The sequence below is a fragment of the Drosophila eugracilis genome, unplaced genomic scaffold, assembly GCF_018153835.1.
Source record: "Drosophila eugracilis isolate 14026-0451.02 unplaced genomic scaffold, ASM1815383v1 contig_1985, whole genome shotgun sequence".
NCBI classification, from domain to species: domain Eukaryota; kingdom Metazoa; phylum Arthropoda; class Insecta; order Diptera; family Drosophilidae; genus Drosophila; species Drosophila eugracilis.
The window spans coordinates 166,448-193,099 of NW_024572849.1; the positions used below are offsets into that span (position 1 = coordinate 166,448).

The 26,652-nt window shown below is 38.1% G+C and overlaps 3 protein-coding genes across 7 annotated transcripts in view; 1 reads left to right on the forward strand and 2 right to left on the reverse strand.

Moving 5' to 3' along the window:
• LOC108104338 (flotillin-2) overlaps window positions 1–26,652 on the forward strand; it is a 105,644-nt gene that overhangs the window by 50,816 nt on the left and 28,176 nt on the right. The window lies entirely within an intron of this gene.
• LOC108104325 (glucose dehydrogenase [FAD, quinone]) lies at window positions 6,016–17,965 on the reverse strand. 2 transcript variants are annotated; one of them, XM_017210310.2, is made up of 4 exons: window positions 17,845–17,965; window positions 16,820–17,447; window positions 8,695–8,945; window positions 6,016–8,345 (listed from the first exon to the last, which is right to left on the reverse strand). In XM_017210310.2, the coding sequence occupies exons 2-4, from the start codon at window positions 17,275–17,277 to the stop codon at window positions 6,901–6,903; spliced, it is 2,154 nt and encodes a 717-aa protein (XP_017065799.1). In that variant the 5' UTR covers window positions 17,278–17,447; window positions 17,845–17,965; the 3' UTR covers window positions 6,016–6,900. The 2 variants fall into 2 exon arrangements, with proteins under 2 accessions (XP_017065799.1, XP_017065798.1); XM_017210309.2 differs by having other exon boundaries at window positions 16,820–17,965.
• LOC108104332 (glucose dehydrogenase [FAD, quinone]) lies at window positions 23,021–26,106 on the reverse strand. The gene is made up of 2 exons (XM_017210319.2): window positions 25,036–26,106; window positions 23,021–24,014 (listed from the first exon to the last, which is right to left on the reverse strand). Exons 1-2 carry the CDS (start codon window positions 26,006–26,008, stop codon window positions 23,116–23,118), a joined length of 1,872 nt encoding a protein of 623 aa, XP_017065808.1. The 5' UTR covers window positions 26,009–26,106; the 3' UTR covers window positions 23,021–23,115.

The following is a 26,652-nucleotide window of genomic DNA, read 5'->3' on the forward strand; positions in this document are numbered from 1 at the left end:
AAAAAATGCAATTAATTTGGCCAGAAAGGGAGATCATCGTAGATTATGGCATTGGCATTAACTCTAACAAACCGCATCGGATTACTTAGATCCGCTGGACTAATGCCTTGGTGTATATACGAGTATATTCATCCGATAATGAGAAATGAGGAACTGCATTGGTTATCTATTCCGATTGCATAACGCTGGCTTCCTTGCACTTTTTACTCTGTGGGTTGTAGGGAAGTTACATTTCTTAGTTAATGAAAACAAACAATAATATTTTTACATTTATAAACTAATTTAAAAATTAAATTAACTTGATTTAATAGCTTTTTAGTACTTTCTTCTTGAACTCAAACTGCAAGCTACTTGAACTACTTTCTCGGGGGGTTTACTTTAAGAAAGTTCATGACTTAATCTCTGATTTGATAATACAATAAAATCAGAAATGTTTAATTTTAATAACATATTTTAAATACGAGGTGTGTTCAAAAAGTAAGGTGACTCTTCAAATTTCGCGAATTTCAAATTTTTCGATTATACCTTTTAGAAGTTATACTCGAAAAATTTGAAATTCGCGAAATTTGAAGAGTCACCTTACTTTTTGAACACACCTCGTATATTTTTAGCTGCTTTTGTTTCTCTTTGTTTAAGTCTCCAAAATTGTTTATAAACTCCATTTGGGCCAACTTTATCCATTCTTACACTCATTTTTTAAGCCCTAAACTTTTTTTATTCTATATTTTATACCTAAAAAATATTATTTCTGTTTTAAAAAACATTTTACTACTATCTTTATGAGAGACTTGCTCTATTTTCCATATAAAAAAAGCTTCATAAACTTGGCTTAGGTCAAGCTGTTGGCAGCTTTCTAAAAGTTAAACAAACTTTAAGCCAGTTTTTTGCTATGGCTTAAAGTCTGGGACTCGGAGTGATCCCAGCTTGGCAAGCTTCACTTAACTTAAATGAACTTAACTTATTCTTATGGGCCAGCTATGCCCCTCGGCTTATGCAGTAAAAATATTAAAACGTTTGTCACTTACCTTGATTTCCGACTTCCCTAAGTCCATGGACGATCATGTATATCCAGCATCACACGTCATCGAAAGTCCACCACAAAGATCCATGATGCACTGCATCTTCCATGGAGGCCATGTCCAGGTACCACCAATATGATAGGTGGTACCACCGGACCACTCAGAGACACTTGGAAGCACTGTACTAGAACACACACACACACACACACAAAGATGACTTAACTAATTTTCACCGGCCAACAGCGCCCTAGTCACAACATTTATGCTAGAACCAGTTGGGAATTACAAGTGCCGCGGAGTGCACAAAATTTCGGCTAACATTGAGTTACCTAATTTTATTGTTAACTAGTCGTTAACATTCAAAAGTTAACATTCAGTTAGCTTTTTTCGGTTGATTTTTGAATTTTTCAAATGTTAATATTTAAAATTTTACTGATTTTTTGGAAAACTTTAAAATTTAAATTAATTTTACATTTTTCTTCATAAGAATTTTAATTGGAAAAAACAGGAATCGGGTATATAAAAAGATAAAAAAAGAAAATTGCTTCTTTCTGCACTGGGATTTGAGCCGCTGTACTTGGGAGTTTCAATGCTCTACCCCCTGAGCTATTCAAGCTGACGTAAGTTTTCAAAACTAACCGATGTACATCCTGTCATTTGGAATGTGTGATGCTAAGGACGAGAACCTAAGTAGGCTGTTGCCGACATACTTTGACTAATCGAACTGGGTGTAGTTTATATTTAACATTTGAAAACTGTCTCATCGCCGCCGACGGTAGCGCTGGGGGCAAAGTTGCCCCCAAAATGTTAAGGCGCCGTCGGTCTGGGTTCGAGTCCCGGTGAATATCTAAGAGCATGGAAACACGAGAAAATGGCCGGTACTATAAATGATGTCAATAGACAATGTCTTTAGAAGGTAGTAGAAAATATCTGTGAAATATTAGAAACTTTATAGAAAACAATAAATTTGACTTACAATTTAAAGAGTGAATAAAGAAATTTGTAGTTTTTTTTTTTAACGTGTTTAAAGATAAGGTTATCAAGGATGTTTATTTTGTTCAATAATTTGCCTTCAGTTTGGACCATTAATAGCTTAGCTATGGAAAAAATTGGATACTTTTAGGGGAAAAATAAGGAAAGTCAAAGTTTTCAAAACAAAACCCACAGCTGAAAGGACGCTGGTTGTGTTTATCAACGAACTTTATTTTATTATTATAATTGATTTTAGAATTACGATTATTGTAGTTAGTTTATTTATATTTTAATTAAGAGTTACTTTAAGGTACTGTATGTTAGATAAGACCTATAAACCTCATAAGAACATCAAATTGGAGATCATTAACTCATGGCCATAATAAATCTGCTAAAACAGGTAAACTACAGCGGTGATTTAGAGAGAAGTTAGCCTACTTTTTGGCTACTGTTCTGATATAAATACAATTTATATTCGACTAAAAGTACAGATAAATGGCAAGGCTAAACTAAACAACATTGAAATTCGAGTGGACTTAATCTGGTTTAATCCCTGGCTCTTTGCCACTGCCATTGCAATTGTAAACTGCAAATTGGAAGCTGAGAAGGTGGCACAATAAATTCCATTTATTTATCAGTCAATTTCGCACGAATCGAGGCTCTGGCCAGAGATTAAAGCCTAGTCCTTAAACTAATTGAAAACTAATCAAAATGGTGTTAAAATGTTGCAAAAACCAATTACAGGATCACAAAAAGAAGGCAAATATTATGACAATCTGCTAATATTTGGCTTAGTAATTGGCCTTACCCCCAAAAAAACGTAATTCGATGACAAATTAATGACAGTTCTTAATTCTCCGAAAATGAATTGAGGCATGAAAAGGCAATGGAAATCAATTAAATTGTATTAAATGTCTTTTTCTTGTTGTGCTGAATGCCTGCCACATGCAAATTTGCTGCCAAGTTGCATTAATAATGCAGTTTATGCAATTTAAATATGGTAACATTAAGTATACGCAATGTGGAACCATCTATCTCTCACCACTCCCCCAACAATTCCCATTGATTTGTGCACTTGGGCAGAAGTTGTGCAAATTTTGCACAAGTTTCGTTATAAATTATGATAGTCGAACCGACAACAAGGCGTATGCGTAATATGTGTATTGTTACCAGCAAATGTTAGGTTTATCTTGCTTCTATATACATATGGGTTATATATATATATATATATATACAGATAAATACATTATACAATAGGCATCGCAAATCAAGTTCCTCCGAGTGCACAAAATTTTGGTTAACCTGGAGTTAGCTGGCATAGCCGTTAAAAGGGGAATTTTATTAACTGGCCGTTAACTTCACTTTCAGATGACTTTCTTTAAAATTCAAAAATTTCTGTTACCTTTTAAATTTGTTGTTTATTTTTAAATGTTTAAAATTTTTAAAAATTGCTGTTAATAGTAAAATTTGCTGTTTATATTCAAAACGCCATTGGGATTAAACGAAATCCAAAAATTACAATAAAATATATATTTTACTTTACAAAAATTCTAAAAATGTCTAACAATTTTTAAAGCTTAGGGCAATGTAAAGGCTTATTTCTCTTCAATATTTTGGCCATTAACTAGGACCTTTTCTTTTATATATTGTATATATATTAAAATAGAGCTTAAAAGTAGGCTAACTTCTCTTCAAACCTTTGCTGTAGTTAATCTAATTTAGTAGATTTATTATGGCCATGAGTTAATGATCCCTAGTTTGATGTTCTTATGAGGTTTATAGGGCTTATCTAACATACAGAACCTTAAAGTAACACTTAATCCAAATATAAATAAACTAACTAATATAATCGTAATTCTAAAATCAAATATAACAATAAAATAAAGTTCGTTGATAAACAGAACCAGCGTCCTTTCAGCTGTGGATTTTGTTTTGAAAACTTTGACTCTCCTTATTTTTCCCCTAAAAGTATCCAATTTTTTCCCTAGCTAAGCTATTAATGATCCAAATTGAAGGCAAATTATTGAACAAAATATAAATCCTTCGTTCTTTTCTTAAAACAAGTTAAAAAAAAATCTACACATTCAATTTTGTATTTTATTTAATCACTTTAAATTTTGATTTAAACTTCACTCATTAAATTTGAAATAGAATCTCCACAGAAGTCGGGAACCTGGGTTGCTGTGCCGTGCCTGACCAATTAATATGCATGTCAATGATGTATTTTTCCTTGTGCAGGCTGCAGACATGTCTATTGACGCTATTTATAGTTCTCGTGTTTCCATGCTCTTAGATATTCACCGGGACTCGAACCCGGACCGACGGCGCCTTAACATTTTTTGGGAGTCAATTTAGCCCCCAACGCCACCGTCGGCGGCGTTGTGACAGATTCAAAATTTTTAATATAAGTTACAGCTACTTCCATTAGTTAAAGTATGTCGGCAACAGCCAACTTAGGTTCTCGTCCTTAGCGTTACATTTTCCAAATGACATGAGCTACATCGGTTAGTTTTCAAAACTTATGTCATCTTGATTAGCTCAGGGGGTAGGGGATTCAAACTCCAAGGTACAGCGGCTCAAATCCCAGTGCGGAAAGAAGTAATAGTATTTTTTCTATATTCGATATCTGTTTTTTTCGAATTATAAAATCAGTGTTATTTCCATAGCAAAGCCTAAAATGGTCCAAATATAGAATGTAATATCTCGTTAAGTTCGTTTTTTAATTCTCCAAATATCAACATTCAAGTTAGTTTTGTTGCAATTATATCAAAAGTACTTTTCCCAAGAAATCCATCAGCGCAGAAGTATGCTACATTTCCAACAGAGCGTATGAGTAATAAACCAGCTGGTCCTTCTTTCTATTTAACTAACTTACACATTTTGGAGTGACTCTATCTAAAGTGGAGACATATATTCTTAAAAAGATTGTAACTGAAATCAAGGACAATAGACTCTATTAATTCTTAATGCATTCAAAGTTTAGAGTTTGAGCTAAGAAACTTCAACAAAAATGGACTCTCTGCTGTCAACAGACGTATACGTAATTTCGCGCCCAAAATATCAGAATTTTGTTCATAACTAAACTAAAAATGGTCAAAATATGGAATGTAATACCTCGTAGGGCTCGTAATTTGATTGCCATGATTCCCAATCGATTTGCATTCAAATCTGGGAAACTTCATTTTTGGGCCATTTTTGAAAATTTTGATGATGGTACCCCTTATCAAAAATGCGAAATTTGGGTCAAAATTGACTTTCCCAAAATCGAAAAACGAGTGATAGGGGTGGTAAGTGCTGGTCGTTAGCAGCACAAAACAGTCGTTCTTATGACTGTAAGTCATGTTTTGGCCGAGCTAGAGCTACAAATCTGGACATAATACTGCAAAATTCTGTTAAAAATGGGCTTTTTGGATTTTTTAGCCATTCAATCATCACTCGCAGCAAAAGAGCAGAATAATATTGATGAAGAAAGTATAGGAGCCGTTAGTTTCGGTAGTTAGCTGCATAAAACAGTCATTGTTTTTAGCAATGCGTCTTGTTTAGACAAAGTTAGAGCTAAGAAACTGCAACAAAATCTGGCTCTGTGCTGTCAAAAGACGTATACTTGATTTGGCGCCCAAAATTTCAAAATTTTGTTCATAACTAAGTCAATACTAGTCGAAATCTTTAAATTCTTATTCTTGACAAAATTATAAGATAATGGTAACTTTTACCCCTAACAAGAAAAGCGAAACTTTTATTTATTCTTATTTTTCCTTCAAAATGACAGTAAAAAAAAAAGGTTTTTGCCCCAGCTTACATCAAATTTAAGCTTTCATTTGAAACTAGTTAGCTTACTAATAATCAATTTTTATCTTTCATTACAGGTAAGCTTTGGCTAAGCTTTTAATGGTGCATTTCAAACTGTAGCTCAATGGAAATTGATAAAACAACGTTAACAGTAAGTTAGCCGGGATGAGCTATGATATAACAAACTGTAGCTTAATGGGAGTTCGTAAACCGTTATCAAACTGTAAGTTAGCCGGGATGAGCTATGATATTATATTTCAAACTGTAGCTCACTAGGAAGTCATAAGCCGCTATCAAACTGTAAGTAAGCCGGCATAAGCTGTGGGATTTAAAACTGTCTGATTTTTGATTTTGATGAACTTTTAAACTGAATGACAGGCTAAATGGAAGTTAATTAGATTTCTTTTTTAGTTTTTAAACTTACAAAGTTTGCTTAACTATAAAATGATGTTTTGATAACAAACATAAAACTGTTTAGCCAGAAGAAAACTGTAAAAATTGTTCATAAATTATCTTAAATCTGTTTATTATTAAAACTGAACTATAGATTAATCACAAGTAAAGCCCAAATAGTTCAAAAACTCATCACTTAACTTAATATTTGTATTTAATCGTTTTATTAACTTCATTTACTTTTAAGAACTAATCAAACATTTGCATCGTTATCGTAATCGTAATCGTAAACTTCGACTTATGGACTAATTGAGGTACTCAAAATGTACGCGGCGTCAGAAAAAAAAACAAACAAACAATAAACAAAAATAAAACAAACACAAAAAATACACATTTCGACACACACAACAACAGACGAGCGATATTAAAAAAAAAAAAAACATATTTAAGAATTAGCATAAATGACTCGATATTTACATGAAGCGCTTAAGTGACTAAGGTCAAGGATGGAGGGGGCAGGGGGTCCCTTTAAGTGCAGTATAATAGTCTTCGATTAATATTAATTGAGAGAGAAAGAGATAGCAAATTGAGCTTAATAAATTAAATTTATTTCGAAGGCGGAAATTTGTGCTAAGCCCCCCCCACACACACGACGAGTGAACCGACCCATATGCAACCCCTCCCCCTATTTGACCCCTTTTAAAACCCCGCCCCTGATAAAAACCCGCTACGATCTTGGCAGTGGCCATTGATAGACTGGCGATGTTCCAATGTCCAAAGTTTCACTGGCGTTCAATGATCGCTTACTCCGCCACTGAGTTCGCGGCGTTGGACTTGTCTTATAACCTTGACGTGGACTTGGGCCGCCTTGACCTTGAACCCCCACTGTTGCCGTCGTGCTGGGGGTCAGCCAAAGTTGTTTTATCATATCGGCACCCTTTTCGCCTATCATCACCACCGGTGCATGGATATTACCATTCGTAATCGCTGGCATTATACTGGCATCGATAACCCTCAATCCGGGTATGCCATAAACCCTTAGTTGGGGATCCACCACTGCCCATGGGTCTGAGGGTGGACCCATTTTCGCAGTGCCACTCATATGATAGATAGTCATCGTATACTGCCTAATGAAACAGTTCCAATATTCATCGGTATATAGTGTTAGGTGTTTACAGTTTGGCAGCGGTTTGTTCCAGAAGCGGGCACCAAATCTCTTCATCGCCTCCGTTTCACCCATGGCCACGGCCGCTTTGACGCCCTCCCTAAGGACATTCACATCATCCGGATGGGTGAGGTAGTTATGATATAGTAGGGGATATCTTAAAGGATTCTTCGAAGCCAACTTTATATAGCCCCTGCTCTTGGGTCGCAGCATCATAGGGAAAACCCCAAAGACATCACGATTGTTAACCTCACCGAATACCTCCTGGTAGAACTCATCAGTTAACCCATGAGCGGTCTTCACTTGAGTCCCACCATCCGACATCACCGATGCCGAGGTCATCATAAAGTTCATATCCGGCCAATCATCACTGGCATTGGCATATTTCGTATTGATGAAGGCCACTGCCTCCAGACCAATACTGGAGGTCAGAGGACCATCTTCCGTGATGGCATACCTCAGGGCAGTGTTGATATTAACCATTCGTTTCATCACAATCGAAATGGGATAGTCAATGAGAAAGGCTATGCCACCAACGGCTATGTGATCCTGAAGATTCTGTCCAACTCCCGGTAAATGTTGCACCAACGGAATTCCCACTCTACTCAACTCCTCGCCATGTCCAATCCCGGATAGCATCATTAGATGTGGTGTTCCTATAGCACCAGCTGATAAGATCACCTCCCTAGTGGCATATACATTCTGTAATCTACCATCGCGTATAAATTGTACGCCAGTGGCTCGCTTGGTATGTGGATCTGTTAGGACTTTGGTGACATGTGAGAAGAGGGCCACATGAAGATTGGGTCGCAGACGAGCTGGTCGTAGGAAGGATTTGGCTGTAGAACTGCGGGATCCACGTCGCATATTGAACTGATAGAAACCGAAACCCGTCTGTTGTTCGCCATTTACATCGATGATGTCATAGCCCATTTCCTCGCCAGCCTGCAGGAAGGCAGGACCAATGGGTGTGTTGTAGGGAGCATCCTGCACGGTCCAAAGGCCACCTAAAACAGAGGAGGGTTTAGTATTAGTAAGGTTTATCATTTTGGATAACGATTTCTAAGTTTCTTTTCACTTTCATGCTCTTGAATTTCTATTTCTCTTGCAATTTAGTTTTAGTTGGTGCTGCCACTTTCGAAAAGAAAAAGATTTATTGCTGCAAGTTTTATGGTTAAATGACTTTGAAAACCTCTGAAGGTGAAATGATTTATTCAGAGATTCTTGCTGCTTCAAGTAAGCTTTAAAAAATCTGTAAAATATGACTGTATATCTAATTTGAGTTTATAAACTCAATAACTTTCTTTCTATTTCAGAAACTTAAAAATCACTTTAAAATAGCCCCAAGAAACCAACCTGTGCCATGGTAACGTTTATTCCTGGCCAAATAGGGATTACGCTGATCCTCAGACTTCCTGAAATAGGGCAGTATATCCTCGTAGGCCCATCCAGGATTACCAAAATCCGCCCACTGATCAAAATCTCGTTTATTTCCTCGAATATAGAGCATGGTATTTAACACCGAACTGCCGCCCAAGACCTTTCCTCTTGTCCAACAGCAGCGCTTGTCCTTCATGGCCTGACAGGCCGTTGATTGGGGTTGGGTTCTGTAAGAGATACATAGATATATATATAGTATATATGTGATATAAACAAAAGGAGAAAACATAGGTAGGGTGGAGATAAAGACTGGGTGAAATCAATTAGCAAATCTGGCCAAAAGACCCAAACAAGCTGACAAAAATAAATCCGATAATATCTCTTTTTTCTTTCATACTTTTTTCGCAAGTAAACAAAAGCGACAATGAAATCGCATTAGCCAATAGCTGCCACGCCCACTCCCCCAAAAAAAAAAAACAAAAACCAAATTGCCCAGTAGTGGCCAAAAACTTAATTACCAAACAAGCGGGGCTCAAAAGCCGGTGTTAAACGCCCATTAGGCCAAGCTCAGTGAGAAATATCCATGAGGCAATGAACGAAATGACCTCCCCTTCGTACTTTTGCCCTTTAAATGGGCTTTATGGTATCTGTTACTGGCGGCTATTTGAGTATCTGAGTATCTATGAGTACGCGGATCTCAACGAGTGGCATTTAAAATGTGACAAACTATAAAGTCGTTTGCAGAAAAGTTGCTCAATGGGTCTAAAGACCACTTAGTTAGTGTTAAATTGTTATTAATAAATATAAAGGTTTAAGAGGGGGGTTGGAAAAGGTTAAATATAAGGTAAAATTTAGTCATAAATTGTGGAAAATATATAAAGATATATTTTACCTTCAAGAAACTTAAAGTAATGCCAAGAAAATCAAGAAAACTTCGTGTCAATGAACCAAAATAGGAAGTAAAACAGCCAACTAAATAAATAACTAACCCGCAGCAAGAAACTAACTAATAATAAAAACAAAGAAAAACCTCAACTAAAACTTTGTAGAGAAGGAAAAACACGATAATTTTCCACCCAGCAATTTCAGGCTCTACCAATTAGCGGATATCCCAGCCGTAGTTACGCATTTGTTAAGATAATAATCTGTTTTTTTTTCTCTGAAAGTTCCCAGCATTATACGAATAGTTGCCAACTTGCAACCAAGAAACGTGAGTGCAACCAATTTAAACCGACAAATTGGCCAACAAAACGATTTTGACAACTTGGGTGTTTTCCAAATCGGAATTCCGTTTTCTTTTTCGACTGTCGCTGGCTCATAGTATAGTATAGACCAGACCGCTGTTAAACATATAGGAAGAGTTGTCGTTAATGAAAATACAAATTACCAGTGACAGGCAACAATCAAGAGACGACTTAACTAAACTAAAATGTTAACTTGGCTGAGAAAAAGGCATGACAAAACGGGCAACACAGAAAACAAAAAAACAAAAACAAACAAACGGAAATCAAATGTCAGTTTGCGGAAAACTTGGTCAGCAATTATTTTACTTGGCTAACATGATGAGCTGCGGGGCGAAAAGCGTGCCAAAGCCATAGAGAAAAAGTGTAAAATTTTAATAATTATATAGGGGTAACGAAGTGGGTAATACCCTGTGGTTGAGTAGAGGAATTATATGAAAATTTTTAAATATGTGTTGAAGATTTTTAAGAAGTTTAAGGAAAGATTTAAAAAATATTTACCCAAAAGTAAAAGTAAATAATGGATCAAATATGATAGTTTGGGATTTTCTAAAATAATTTATGAGGTACTATTAGTTTTTACCTTTGTTACCATACCACTGATACCTTTCTTAACTTTAAAACTTATGACCATTTCTTAAAATCTGTAATGAAGATGTTAGTTAATCTAAGATAATGGATTAGTAACCAACTTCAAGCTCTCCACGCTCCATCAAACGCTTGTCTCGCCTGCATTTGCATCTCCCGCGATTAGGGTGTCAAAACCTGTCCCACCTTTTCCATCCAACCCGAAGATGCACTAAAGCAGGGCTAAGGGTAAGGGTAAGGGTATTGGTAATTAGCATACGACAAGCACATAATGGTTGCCTGATTTATGCTGCCCAGATCGGTGATGAATGTATATATATATTTCCCTTTAGCTTTAACCCTTGGCGACCGTTTTTGACGAGCCATTAATATCAATTCGCGCCACCGTAACCCCACTGTGGCACATTGTTTGGCATACTGACATATTGGCTACGTGCTCCAGCCATTTCTCATAGACACAGGTGCTAACATACACACACACACACACACACACATACACATTTACTAATACTAACACAAATAAAAAGTAGAAAAAACTTTCGCCTAAACTTCGGCCTCGACTTCCCCGCATCTGACTGTGCGCGACGCCCAACTGACGCAATTTGTTTGCTTTTTATTAGCCATTTAACAGTTAACTCACATAAACGTAACCAATTATTATTAACTTTAGTTTAGTTTAGTTTAGCTTAGTTAAGTTTAGCTCTTTGAAGGCAATTATTTGGAATTGCAAATCAAAGTGTGGCTTAGAAATGAAAAGTTCTTAAGTTCTTCTTTAATTTTTGTCCGGCTGCTTTTGCTTAACTTCAATAACTGAATGTCGCAATTTCTCTTTATCCTTATCCTCGTTCATTCGCCAGCTTGAGATATCTCGTATGCTAATACATGCAGTAGAATGCGATAGCAATAACAACCGAAGCTCGCAATTCCTCTTTATCCTTATCCTCGCTCATTTGCCAGCGAAATATATCTCGTATGCTAATACATACGGTAGAATGCGATAGCAATAAAAACCGAAGCTCGCAATTCCTCTTTATCCTTATCCTCGCTCATCCGTCAGCGAGGTATGTTTATCTGCATGTTTTTACGTGCTTTCGATCTCTTGAGGTAATGCGTGCGGTAGAAAGCGATAGCAATAACAACCGTAGCTCGCAATTCCTCTTTGTTCTTATCCTCCCTCATCCGCCAGAGATATATGCATATACATACATGTATGAACGTGCATTCGATCTCTTATGCCAATGCATACAGCAGAAAGGGATAACAATATAAAGCTTACAGTTAATTTTGTCTGTTCAATTCTGTTCTCTTTTACAGTGGGTGTCTTACGTATCTTACCTATCCTACAAGTAGTACAGTGGGCTTATAAGCATATGTCCCCGTTAAAAAATATTTGGATATACCTTCCAATGTCCTTAAAGCTAGGCAATCTTTTTAATTATTTATAAACTTAAAAAAAGATTAAAAACACATTAGTCATATAATGCCTTACAAACTCAGCTTTTGCTCCGATGAAACTGATAAAGTTCAAAGATTTTTGCACAGTTTCTCTTAAGTTTTTCTTAGCAAATAGCTAAAGATCTAGAAAAGCAATAAAAAAAACCAAACATTGGGGACATTCACTGGCTCAGCAATCATAAATGCCGCTTATGAAATGAATATGCATGCCGAAAATTCGAGTTGATTGCATTATTTTCGTAATTGTTTAATGCTCGTTAACCGAAAGTTGGTTAAGGCCTCTTGCCGTAGTTCCCCAACTTCGGGAAAACAAAAACAAAAACAAAAGTACGTGAATGTATATTAGGGGGAAACGCATTCGGATGGAACAGCTGTGTTGATTGCCATATAAAAATCACTTAGCGGCTGTGTATTAAGCTGTAAAACGGCAAACGATTCCCAGTGATTTATTAATGGAAAGCGATTTATTAAAGCCACAAATAATTACTAAATGGAATGTGGGAAAGAATGTGTTGAAAAGGAAATGGTAATTAACAGAATATTGAATTTCCTTTGGCATGGAAATTGCATTTTAATTGGTTTAAGTTTTCCTTTTTTTTTTTATTTTTTTAACAGATTCATAATCTTTCCTCTCAAAGCTACAACTTTTACATAATCTATTGACCAACTTTGATCCCTTGGTGTTAATTCGATTAACAGCAAATATTTGTGCACCGTCTGGTGGTGTCGTAATACAAATTTCATGTTTTCGATTGGGTAAATCAAAAGTAATCAAAAATATCATAAAAGCAAATCAATATTTTGCAGTGGTTCTTCATTTTTAAGGTAGTTGTCTTTTGATAAATTTTTTTTTTTTTTTGATACATTTTTATTGCCCAGTTGACACAATTTGAGGTACGAATAGTTAACCACCGAAGCCTGTCCGTTTTAACCGGCTCACGTAGAGCCAATCTCCTCTCCAAGTTTTGTTTTTTTTTTTGGCTTTTGGCGATTGGCAACCATCTGAGAGAGCCAGCCAGCTCGATCGGTCAGTCCGTCCGTGTTCATTCATTCATTGAGGTGCAATTGCCAAGTATCAGCGGCGTTTCAGTTCATTTCATGCCATTTCCATGGCGGCGGCACCAAACCTGTAGACCTGCAGACCGCCTAACCCACTTTACCATACCATGCCATGCCACACACTATACTCCACTCCATGCCGTGCCACACCGCTTGGAGCTACTGCGATACGATCCGGTTTGGTTGTTGGGAAATTGGACTGGACCGGCGTAGGATATCCCGATCAGAATTTACACTCAGAAAAGTAATGAACTCAGTGAATGGGGTTCTAAAAGTTGAGGTTGAGTTTTCCACTTTTTTTTTCCCCCTAACTCACTTTTAACCTTCTTTTTCCCAGTGTATTTATTCATAACTTAATATCCGCTTGCAGCAATGCATTCGAAATGCGAACTCGAATCTGTCAGGGGCGTGTCTCCCCTGCGCTGCATGCCAAAAAATATTTCTGGCATCAACACAAACAGACACACACATCGTCAGGGAATTTAATGATGGGGATAAGGCTGTGGGGGTCATCTCCAGCCAGCAGCTCGTCTTGCATAACTCCCCTTGAAGGTGGAAGCTTTGAGTTAGGTTGTTGAGTTCCCTCTGTTGGCTTACTCCCTCTGTAACCAGCTTACACTCCCTCTACACCCACTGTTGTGTTTATCAACCTGTAGAACCATTGTTGGTTTTAGGTGGCGTCTACTGTGTGTGGCTGGCTACGAATTTGAATACTTTCAAATGACTTGCCTTGCAACGATCGTTGCACATGAGTGGATTATGAAATATTTGGCGGCACGTCGTTAACTTTAAGCCATTTATCCTATAATCGCACACGAAGGTGATTGCAGGTGGTTTTGGTTTACTATCAATGGTGAAACCGTTAGTTTTTAGGGCTATTAAAATGATTATTTTATTAACATTTATAAATTCTTGATTAAATATGTTTTGTAGCAGTTTTATAGGCTGTAATTTGAACTTCTGATTGGTATTTCTTATATTATCTCTCAGTTTACAGATTGCTTAACTTTGATTATCATTTCTATAACAGAAACTATGATATGATACCTTAACCGATATATCAAAAAATTGTCACCTTAATCATTGTCTTGGCACGACCTTGAACCCCCCACCAAAAAACTCGACACTGAACTCAAAAAAAGCTAAAAAACTGAATTTTTTAGTGACTTTCTCAGGCAGGCGAAACTTGAGTGAGTCAATCAAGATTACTGGCAATGATTGACGTGAGAGTGATTGTCAAGTCTCGCTTATATTTTTTTCACTTTTCCTGTAAATCTCAATTTCAATTTGGCCTGCAGTCTGTGTTGACTGAATTTCCCGTTGCTTGTAAAGCGGTTTTCGAGTGTCGATTTGTACACATTGCACCCAAAACAAACACTCCAGACTTTAAGACTCACTATACTTCGTGTGTATATATCTTGATATATCTCTCTAAATATCTCTCTATATATCTGCACACTCTCTGGTGATCCAGCTGACTGGAGTTGGAAGACCTGAGACTGAGATACTGAAAAACAAAATGCAGATACTGCTGCCACCGACTCTCCCGAGTTTGCCAAATGATGCAATGATTCAGAAACACACTCGATTATATTGCCACACTCGAGGCACTTAGTTTGGGTTTTAAGTTTTAATGCACTGAAAGGAAACTTTGGGCGGATTTTAAGGAGAAAACTTGAATTTTTATAATAATAAAGTAAATATTTTAGTACTAGAAAAACAAGGAAATATTTTACTACTTTTTGAGACTTAAAGTTAACTCAAAGTTTGTAATGAATATTACTTCATATAAAGCTTTAAAAATTCCCATAAAATATCATTTTATGTCATCAAAACTCTTCACACCACAACATTTTCTTAAAGGGAACTTAAAGTGGTTATATCTTAGCAACTCCACCACAACTTTTTCCCTCAGTGTAGCTATTGTTTCTGCTTAGCCAAGCTATGATTTGTTTCGCTTGCAGTGCATTCAATAATGCAAAATCGGAAGGGGAATCTGAATATATAGGACTATTTAGATATAGAAATATAAATAAGAAAAGGAATAGTAAAAAAGGAAAGGCAAGATCAAACCAAAGAATGGGAATACTAATAGCTAGGAACTCTGAAAGTGAAACTAAATCCAAACCTCAGCCAAAAAAAATCGTAGAAGAGAAACCCCAAACGCCGCTAGGCCTATAGACTCCAAGACCCAACCCAAAAGCCAACCAGCCAGCCCCCCGCCCTTGTCACATTAAACAGTTAAATGGATTACGGTATTGGTAACACGCTCGAACAAAAATTCCACAAAAAAAATACATAAAGTAAATGCCAATGCTCATGAATAATTAAGCAGCAGCATGCGGAGTTTGGATTTTTTTTTTTGTTAATTTGAGAGAGCCCGGTAGCGCGGGCCACAGGTGGCCGGCAGATCATCGGCATCAGCTGTTATTAATGAAATGCCATGCCGTGAGATAGAAAACGATCTCAATGAAACGAGGGATAAACCCAAAGGAAGGCCTTTCTAACGGTAGCCCGTTCTAATTTTCAAACAAATCAGAAGCAATATCCGTAGCATTGTTAAGTTGAAGTTTCTGTCTAATAGAGGTTTAGGCCGCCATATAAAGCCGCACTTAATTGCTATTTGAAAGCAAAGAAAGATGATCCATCGAAATGATATGGGTAAATGGTAATGGTTTACGTTTTGTCTTTATCTAATTGGAACATTCTGGAGGGAGGCGGTAGGAAAGTTGGTCGGTGAAAAGTGAAAGAGAGAAAGAAAGAAAGATCTCAGAAATGGGAACACTGATGAGCTGCAAGCTAGCTAGCAACAGCCCACAGAACTAGAGAAGTGAAATGAAAAACTGTCATAAAAGCAATTGGTGTTAATAGTTTTTTAAAGAAAATTTGAATTGGTATAGCCTTTAAAGAGTTTTGGCTAAGTGATTTAGACAAAAGGAAATGGAAAAGTTCTTAAGGAAATACAAAAGATGGAAGACTTTTAAAGAGTACTTTCTTATACAAACTTTTTCAGTTTTTCTCAGTATTTTCAAGGAAATTGTTAACTTAAAACATTATCCTAACCGTTTTTTTCCTTAACATATCTATTTTTCCTTGGAAAATGTCATAATAAATCCTAAATATTAGTTTTCCCTTTCTTTTCGGCGAGTGCTGAAATCGTTTTTACTGTTTGCGTGTGAAGAGGGCTTGTAAATAGTCTGAAATTTGGCAAACGGTTGCTAACTACACGAATTCACCTTTTGGCTTTATCATCGTCATCATCTTCATCATCATTATGGTGTTGAGTTGGCCTAAACCCGAACCCCGGCCAAGTTGAGTTGTCTTGGTCTATTCGGAATGCTAATGATCATCGCAACTCATCGATGAATGGATCGCCCGGCTAGATTAGCATATGCCAGAATTTGTTTTTTTTTTTTGGGGAAAATGGCCAAGTCATTGTGATGAGTTGATGGAAAAAGGATGTCAATAGTAAAGCTAATCAGGTCAGTGCTAAGGTCAGGCATTTGAACTCAACCGAGGCATTAAGGTACTTAGGAAGTTCTGGTTGGTACAATTTCTGAGTGAACTAAGAACCAGGAAGTTAGTTAAATTAGTTAATTACTCTTTTAGTTGAGATTTAGGAACCTAACAAGACTTAATACCTAACCTAAACTAACATTTTAAAGATGAAAACCTAATAAGATCTCAAATTTCTACTCTAGAAATCCAAATTTCTTCAGAAATATTTACAAATTTTACATCAAAGTTGACTGACTCACCGATATTTCCAATCCAATTTGCTTTTATGCAAATACAGCGACAGCAGTGGAACATCTGAGATTTCGGTCTCATGACCACCAGCCTCCAACAGCAGGATCTTCCAGTGTGGAATCTCCGAAAGTCTCGAGGCCAAAACAGTGCCCGCTGAACCGCCTCCAATGATGATGAAATCATAGGCCACCTCTACTTGCTGGACATTAAAAGGTCGATTCTCCGGATCGAATAAATCGTAATTATAGTAGGCTATAGCAGCGATCAGAAAGGGCAGGATGGTTAGTTTGCCAACGCCAATGACAGCGGTGGCCAGTTTGATAGCACCAGCAATGGCCAGACCTAATTTGGAGGCGCCAGCAGCTGCCACGCCTGCTGTCGCCGCTGCTTTAGAGGCGGCACTAGCCTTGAAAAGGAGTCCGCCCACGGAAACGGCGGCGGCGCCCAGGGCGGGAACTACAACCATGGTTTTTGGTTGATTTTACTAGAAGGGATTTTTCTTCTTTTCTTTTTTTTTCTTAGGGAAAGATTCCCCTTTCTGGTGGAATTTTGATTGAGCCTTTCTTTTTGATCCACTTTTTTGCTATCACTGCATTGCATTTATTAATTCAGACACTTTCATTGGCTTTCTGTACACTGAGAAAAAATATATATTGAAGGTTATTGAAAGTTTCTCATATCCTGGGTTTAGTTTTAAGGTTTTTTTTTGGGTTTTGAGGTAAAAAGTAATAATTTAAAGTTGGAAAAAGTTTTCGGAGCACAAAGATATGAGAAACAATCGAAATTGTTAACCGATTTTGGGGATATTTTCTCTCTGTGCCGTCGTCACGTTCGCATTCACAGTCACTTGCCTTTCTGCACTTTCATTTAGGCCTCGAAAACACATTGGGCAAACAGAAACAAAAATAAATAAATTGTAATTGAATGAGTTAGTAGCCAGCCAAGCTGCGCGCGCGGCATATATTTTTCGAATCGGTTATTGGTAATGGTAATGGATATTGATGCAATGGATAATCGGTAATCCGTTATTAACCGGTTCACTGGATAATACTCCTCGCCAGCCCGTTTCGTTTTCAATTTTTGTTGGGCGGTTGTTTTTTTTTTTAGGCCATCCGACTCGCTTGGCAGTCGCTGCGTTTCTGAGCCACAAAAGCCGCTGGCCTGCGACGTTTTGTCTCCGCTGCTGCAGCGCCAGCTGAGGCGGTAGCCGTGGCAGAGGACGCCAACGTCGCTGCCACCAAACAGTTGCGCATGCGCACGTTTTTTTTTTCTCTTCTTTCTCCAGCGAATCCAACTGCATTCGCAGTGGGGGTAGGCTTTTTAAAAACAATTATTAAGAGTGAATGTTGTTGAGACATATTTTTTAATTGAATTTCATTTTAATTCACTTTAATAGCAAAATTTAAGTGAATTTAATTTTAAATTTAGTTTCATATTACGGTACTTAACGTTATAATAAAAGTCATAATATAAAAAATGGTTAAGTAATAATGAATTTTTCATTTAAAAACTAAATTTTCTATCCTCAAATTGCGTGTTAAAAATAAACTTAACTTTTTATAAAATAATAATCGAAAAAAATGGATAATTCCTATCATAAATATTATAAATTTTTGATTATAATAAAAATCTTTTATAAATTCTTATTAATAACTTTAAAAAACTGTTACAAAACCCTTACCCGTTTGCCACTCCTGCCTTCGCCTCGTGCTGCCTCATTCTCTTTTTGCGGTTTGCGCCTGCGCTCATTTTGCAATGTGAATCGGTTACCGTTTCGCGAGCCTCTTTGTCGCACTCTCCCACATGCGCTTGCTGTTGCGGTTGATGGCTGGTTGGCTGATGCTGTGCATTGCGAAACGGTTACATATAACCGCTTACAGATCCTGCCTCTCACTCGCTCACATACGTAAATTTGACATTTGCGGTTTTTTTTTCCTTCAGTACTTCCACTTCTTCTTCGTCTTCGAAGTCGAATTTCCTTGCAGACGCCAGACGACCTTCATGCTCACTTTACGGTTATGTGCACTTCTCTCTATACGCGGCCGATGGGCTTGATTTTGAGTTGGTATTCGAGTTCCACTTCAGGTTACTTTGCAGTTGGGTAGTTGGGATCCCGCACGTAAGCCATTTAAAGCCAAGACGTCTACAAGATGAACAGTAGAACTTCAATAAGTGCACATTTCTATAGTTTAAGACATACCGTAAAGTTTGGTGGTAGTAAACGGTTCTAACCGATTGCCTTAGCAGGGCCGAGAACCAATTCAGAGCTTATATAAATATAGCTTACCTGATATGCACGCCTTAGTTAATCTTCACTGTACTTACAATACATTATCGACATCAACTTCGACAGGGAAAGACAGCTGGCAGAAGAACCGCAATCAATTGACCAGTTTTTGGCATTGAAGAAGCCGATGAGTTCAATATATAAACATACAAAAAAGTGGAGATCAAAGTGAAATTTGTGGCATTTAGTTGTTGGTTGATTGTTGTTTTCATTGTTTAACCGGTTTTTCTTATTTCTTTTATTACGAATGGAATGTGTGTGTGTGTGTGTTCGCCAATTGACAAACCACAACACGAATTTTGCCAAGTAATTGCGATTACATTACACTACACACCTGATGCCGAACGGATATTGAACGCAACTAGTTTGTCGTATTAATGGACAATTCGATGGAATCACCGAAATTGCTCCGATTTCTGCCTATGGGGTGATGGTTTAATATTTGGTCTCCCCAAAAAAAAAAAAAGCCCCAAGTTATGTATTTTTCCTGGTTGGATTGTTATGTGATATATCCGGGAAGGATTAGGATGAAATGGGAGTTTTTTTCAAAGAAAAGACCGCAATATTTGCTTATAATTTGATTTCAATTTGTGGATATTAAATGGTAGAAGAAATAGGTTGTAGTATAGTTTCAAACCAAATCTTAAGAAACAAAAGGCTTCCTTTCTAGTTTTTGGGTAATCACTATTTATCGACCATTTATTTTACTAGGTTATCTACAATTTGTCATTATCTATGGTCAGTTATCTTTGGTTGACACTATTTTACTGTATTTACTGGAAGATTTCCCAATTGAACAGTCAGTCCCTGAGAGTGAACCACACTTCCATTGGCCAAGGAATTACGAAAGTCGCACACACAGTATAATGCCAGCAAATTAACGAAGCAGCTATGTGACGATCGTTTGATATATCACCATCTAATGGGTCAAGGTCAGCTAAGCAAAAGCAATTTAACAAGAGGAAAACTCTGCGAATGTAGCGAGGAAATACCACCCCTCCCTACCAACCTACTAAACACAACAAATAAACAAATAAAACTTGACAATAAAAAGCACAAATAAACTTGTCAAACTTTTTGCGATGAAGTTGTGCGTCTTCTTGTCGGCTTTTGTTTTGGTTACTTCTTCAGTTTTTTGCCGTAGGGTTTGGGAGGGCCTCCATTGGCCAAGGGCTATACTTCAATGGTCATGTAGAGTGACCCCTAGTTTGAAGGAAGACCTTAGACCCTGTGATGAATCATGGGAGTAGGAAGGTCTGATAGTATGGGAATGTGGTTCTTGACTTTGATTTGTGGTTGTAATTCTGGAAAGAGGGTCAGATCTGTGATTAGAGTGGGGAATATGAAATGGTTATGAAATATGTTTTTAGATTTTGACCTTTTAAGGCTTTCTATTAGCCTTAAAGAAGTTTAAAAATCACTTCTAAAGAACTTAATCGTTTGAAAGGGAAAAAGTACCAACATCTCTAACCAAAAACCTAAACACTCTTTAATGAATATTAATGCCTCATAATGGCCACAAAATACTTTCGGTTCCCAGGCTTCTGTGCATATTTAATCAACAATTTCCGCTACAATTACAATTAGTGTTAGTTACTACTATATGGTTTTCACACACACACACACGCGCGTCACGGCGGACAATTTCCGGCACTTACCTAGTCTACGCTCATCATGGGTACTACCATCTACGCCCATTTGCCAGACGCAATATTTCTTTTTGGCCCAATTGCCCAATAAACAAACAAATTTTGCTCGCGGGCAATTAAAAGTGAAAATAGAAGAGGCCCCCCAAAAAAAAAAAAAAAAAAAGATTGCTTAAAGTGAAGAGGCGCCCCCTTTCTTCTTCTGCTTTTTTTTTGGGCGGGTGACATAACCACATTACGATTCCCACTTTTTCTTCTTCTTTTAGCCTCTCTAGCCATGGCTTTATCTTTACGCTGAGTCATCTATGTTGGTATCTCCAGTTTGGGCTCTGGAAATGAACTTCATTAAACGACAAATCCAAGAAACGAAGCCATGGAGTAATAGCAGCAAGTGCGCTCGTAACTAGCTTAGAAATGGCCTCGTGACACGTTTTGGGTTGTTGTAATTGGTTGATATATATAAATATTATATTGGAAATATGGCCAAGATATTATATCTGTAATGAAAAGAAAGATTTTATGGGAGAATTCCCATTAAAACTTTAAAAACTTTAGAAATTTAGTCAAGATCTTTCTTAATTTCATTTCCCTTTTCCTAAGTTAAAAACCCATTTATCTAGTTCTTAAACCTGTTAGTATTTTCTCTTTATCTTAACTAATTAATAACCATTACTCCCCTTTAACTTACCCTACCCAAACGTGAGTTTCCCCCTCCCCAACTCACGCTCACCACAGCTCACGTCCATCTCCGATTTGTATCTTGAGCTTGAGTATCTCTCTGAACAGCAGTCGAGCATGGCCAATACAGATGTACCAATGTAGGTTAACCCATGGGCGGCTTGCCAAAAGTAGGCGTGTCACACAGTGGCTAACTGGTAGTCAGTTAACTGACATCCCGTCCAGCAGTCGTTCGTAAGCCACATATCTCTTTCCAATCACTTGCCTAGTTTTTGTTTCTTTTATTTGGAATTTCCCTGCGTACTCTGGCTTAACTTTGTTCAATTTTCCACTTTCCACTTACTAAATGTGTCAGGTATTCCATCTACCCATAAGCCATATTATCTCGGCTTGTATCGCCAGCGATTTCGTTTAATTGGTTTCCATTTTGCGGTTTGGTCAAGTGCAGGGCAAGAAAAAAGCTTGCTATTACGTGACCTTTGTTAATGGCATGAAAAGAAAAGGGTGTGTTGAGGGAGGTGTAGAGGGGGTTTAAAAGTGGGTGGGGTTGCAGATAGTGTAACCTCTCAGACTTATTAGAGCAATTGGCTTGAAAGGTACATTTGGTAATAAGACAGATTGTAGCCGCAGTTCAATTTGCATAATGAAAAAGAGGTTTTAAGTCAGATTAGAAATTAATTCAATTTAGAAATGTAATTTAGAGATATTCTTAATGTAAAACCTAAAGTTTATGGCATTAAAATATCTATTAAAAACCTATGCCAGCAGCTTAATTTATAAACCAAACTTAACTGATCTGATTTAAGCCATTAAAGAAGACACGTCTTAATCTCCCTTAATCTCTGTTTTTACCTTTCCCACCTTGATTATACAATTAACGGGCGTCCACCCACTTGGCTAACAAATTAATTGCGTTTAGAGTTTGGTATGCAACGCCATTGGACATTAGATGAAAACCAAAAAATGCTCAAACAAAACCGAAAACTGGCACGCTTCGCGGCGCCTGGAAATATTATATACATATTGCGTTGGTCGCCGGGCATGGATAATGAGTTGTCCGCAATGAGCGGCAATTTGCTAGCCGAAAATTTACAATATATATATATATATGTATATATTTGTATGAAAAGTGAAAGCTGTCAATCAAAAGCAAAACGTAGCTAACCAGGCCGAGCATCAAGTATCGCCCAGATTCAATACAATCGCCACTTAATGCTGATGGTGCAGTTTTTGTTTTGTTTTTTGGCAGATAAATCATCACCAAACCACTCGAAATTCACACCCAAATTTCAAATTGGCTTGGAATTTTGTTAATATCCTGTATTGGCTATCTCATTTAATTGAAAATATTTATTTAAAAGCTATTTTTATGTATTTTAAATGGTTAAATATGTTAACGAAAAAGATTTTCAGAAATTTAAAACAGTTTCAGAGCCATTGTCAATGGTTTCAGCTAAGACAGCAACCGGGAATTCAGAGATCGTTTAGCGTTTATGTAGAAAAGCCTAATGAATGTACTTAAGCATGTAGATAGAAAGCTAACAGTACAGTTTATAAGCAATTAGACTGCTTTTTGACTTTTAGATACGAAAATTAAGTTTAAACTTTAAAGCGCATATGTTTATTATAATAACAAAAAAAAAAAAGAGTCGACAAAGACTGTTAAACTTATATCGTAAAATATCGCTGAGCCTTAGAGCTCGGTGTGTTTTCCGCCCAGATACTCCTCCTTGATCATATCAGCGCCCTTCTCGCCAATCATAATGCAAGCGGCATTGGTATTAGCACCGACAATATCGGGCATAATGCTGGCATCGATCACCCTGAGACCCTTGGCGCCATGAACCTTCAGTTGTGGATCCACCACAGCAGTGGGATCGCTAGATGGACCCATGCGAGTGGTTCCAACTGGGTGATAGACAGTGGTGGTCATGTGACGGATATAACAGCGCCAGTACTCATCCGATTGATATTCCAGACCATTGCAGGCCTCCAGATCGAGCTTGTGAAGAGTGGCTTCTCGTTCACTAAAAGCTTTGGTATTCGGCAGATTCTTGTAGATATTCAAGGCCCTGATATAGGTGTCCACATCGCGTTCATCGGTCATATAGCCAGGATCCAAGATGGGTGCATCTAAAAAGTTAGCCGATTGCAGGGTCAAACTGCCGGCCGAGAAGGGTTTCAAATGCAGGAGATAGGTAATATAGGTATTGGTCTCCTGATTGGCCGACAAAATGCTCTTGGCCACACGATCATTAAAGCCCGTGGCAGCCACATAACCCTTAAGCTCTGGACTCTGCATCAAGCTGAAGAAGTTGGTGGTCTGTATATCCGGATTGGGTCCCTCAATCGATGTGGTATTGATGAAACCAGTCAAGGCGGTGGCTTCGTGATGCAAAAGTTTGCTATAACGACCCATTAGAAGATTGTACATGGCATCTACGAGCTCCTCTTCGGTGGGTTTGCGGGCTGTGGACTTGTCAATCTGGAAGATCACAGGCAAACTGGCATGATCCTTGAGGTTTTGGCCAACGGGCAGGTCCAGTTTCAAGGGGATTCCCAGGCTCTTCAGGTGATCGGCGGGACCGACGCCTGTGGGAGGGCAAAAAGGAAGTTTTTGGTTGAAAATTCTACAAAAATAATTAATATTTAAACTTTTTAAAGACTAATTAAGTTCTAAACTCAGCTGTTTATTCTGCTGCGCATATTTTAGTTTAGAATGTGTTGATATACATAGAAACCTGTTCTAAGATAAACCTAAGAACCTGTCCTATATTAGCTTAAAATTCATGTGAAATTTTATGGAAATTCTATCTTAACTTGTTCTTTAGACTTTAACAAAGATATTTACCAAATTTAGCATTTAACAAGTTTCTAATATCTTCTTTCTAACTTTTATCTTTGCAGGTTTGTAAACAACATAAGAAATAAAAGCTGGCAAGTCATGGCACTTGAAATGAAGTCCATAAGTCATTGATAACCTGGTAAAAATATGGAACCAACCCCTTATAAGGGGAAGTACCTTCCCTTTCCTATCGTTGAAGATTTTTCGAACGTAATTTTCCATATGTTTACAATCCCAGACCTAATCGCTTAACCTTGTCCGACCTCCGGGCTTCGGTACTGACATTGACATCTCATCGACACAGAACTCCGTTGCCTGGGTCTGATATCGTATTCCAGTTATCTAATCATCAGCCGATCCCCGCTTATCAAAAGTCTTTACAAGTGCTCTTTCAGATGCAACAAACAAAAACAGAAGCTAAACTAAGATTAAGATTTAGGGTCTTTAGAGAGGGATTGAAGGATCACCGTATATCTTTCTAATGTAGGTTGGTGGACAGCGAGGGCAATTCTAATCATGATTTGTTATCATTACTTTAGACTTGCTGTTATCAAAATGCAGTTTTGGTAAAGGTATTTTGAGTACCAGAGTTAAGAGAAGATATTTTTATGGCAAGGAAAGTTGGAAGTTTTAGTAACTATCTTAAAGTTTAGATTATACTTCCAAATCTTGCTTATTTTAGATTAAAGTTGTTCAACTTTTTGAGATGTTTTGAGATTTTTTGATACCCAAAACCAATCTAAGACCTCCTTTAAGACCAAAACTCACCTGAAAGCAGCAGAATCTGTGGCGAGCCAATGGCTCCGGCAGACAGGATGACCTCCTTGCTGGCCCTCACCGTGTACTCCTTCTTACCGCGATGCACGAAAGTAACACTTTCAGCACGATTATTCCTATCCAGATTGATCTTCTTGACATGAGCATGACGAAGGATATGCAGATTCGGAGTATTCTTGTGCAGATGAGAACGGGCAGTGGTAATCCTATGACCACCATCCTGAGTACCCAGAATATCCATTTGGCCAACGAATGAACCTTCGGTAAAGTCCGGAGCACTGCCATAGCCCATTTCCTGCATGCCAGCACGAATGGTCGAACGGAATTCGTTATCGGAAACATAATTATTGATACCCATGGGACCGCCAACGCCATGATCACCGGGCTTGTAGTCCGGACGTGCGGAACGCAAATCCTCAGCCTTGCGGAAATGCTTTAAGACCTCATCATAGCCCCATCCAGGATTGCCTCTGGCCTCCCAGTCATCAAAGTCCTTACGCGTTCCCCTGGCATAGATCATGGCATTCATGCCATTCGTGCCGCCCAACATTTTGCCCCTCGGCCAGTGGCAACTTTCGCCCTGCATGGCCATACAGGCACGTCCATTGGGCTCTGAATGATATTGCCAATCCCATTCCGAGAACTGGGTAGCCATGTGCCAGGCAACGAATTCCGTTTCAATCGGTGGATCACCACCAGCCTCCAGAAGCAGCACCTTCCATTTTGTCTCCTCAGCCAAACGTCCAGCCACCACAGCACCCGAACTACCCGAACCAATCACTATAAAATCGTAATCATACTGGAAGCCACCAGCTTTGTCCAACCAATCACCCTTGTCCTCGGGCCACTGCTGCTGACCGCTGAGATCACAGTATTTGGTAATCAGCGTGGTCAGGAGCAGGGACATAAGGGTATTGGCCGGTCCTGCTGAACGGGCAGCGCACTGAGCGCTAAGGAACTCCATGTTAAAGTTGTACTATTATTATTCTCCTTGGAAAATTCGTAGCTAACCGTAAGTACGTTCCGTTCGCTGGCCAAGCTCGACGGCAACTGTTCTGCCGGACCGGCATTCAACCGGAATTTGTACGGCCGGGCCGCGAACACTTTTCGTATGCCATCGGCGTCTCGCTCGGAGACATTTGCATTTTGCTTTGAATCGTACATATAGAGGCGTTACTATATATATATTTGATACTATATACTCACATAAATTAGACGCACCTTCCGCCTCCAGCAGCTGGTCGCGGCACTCCCCTTATCACTCGAAGATTAGCTAAACGAGGTGTGATAAACCCGAGCAGCGACCCATGGAAGCCACCCAAAAAAAAATCAAGAGGCGCTTTTGCACTCGGTTATCTTTATGCTCGCGTGGAGGATCGATGGTGGTCGTTCTGGGTGTTGTTTTTTGGGGGTTCTAGGTGATAAGAACAGGTTGTTGAAGGTAAAAACCTGTTGTGTGGGTTTGTGGGTCAAGTTTAGGCGGAGATATGCTAAACATCTTAATACGGGCAAATTGGTTTGGGATGGGTTTATGGATTGATTTTGATTCTTTATCAGAATTTAGGTTTCTAGGGTTCTTTGTGGTTTAAAGAGATGGTTGGGGTTTTT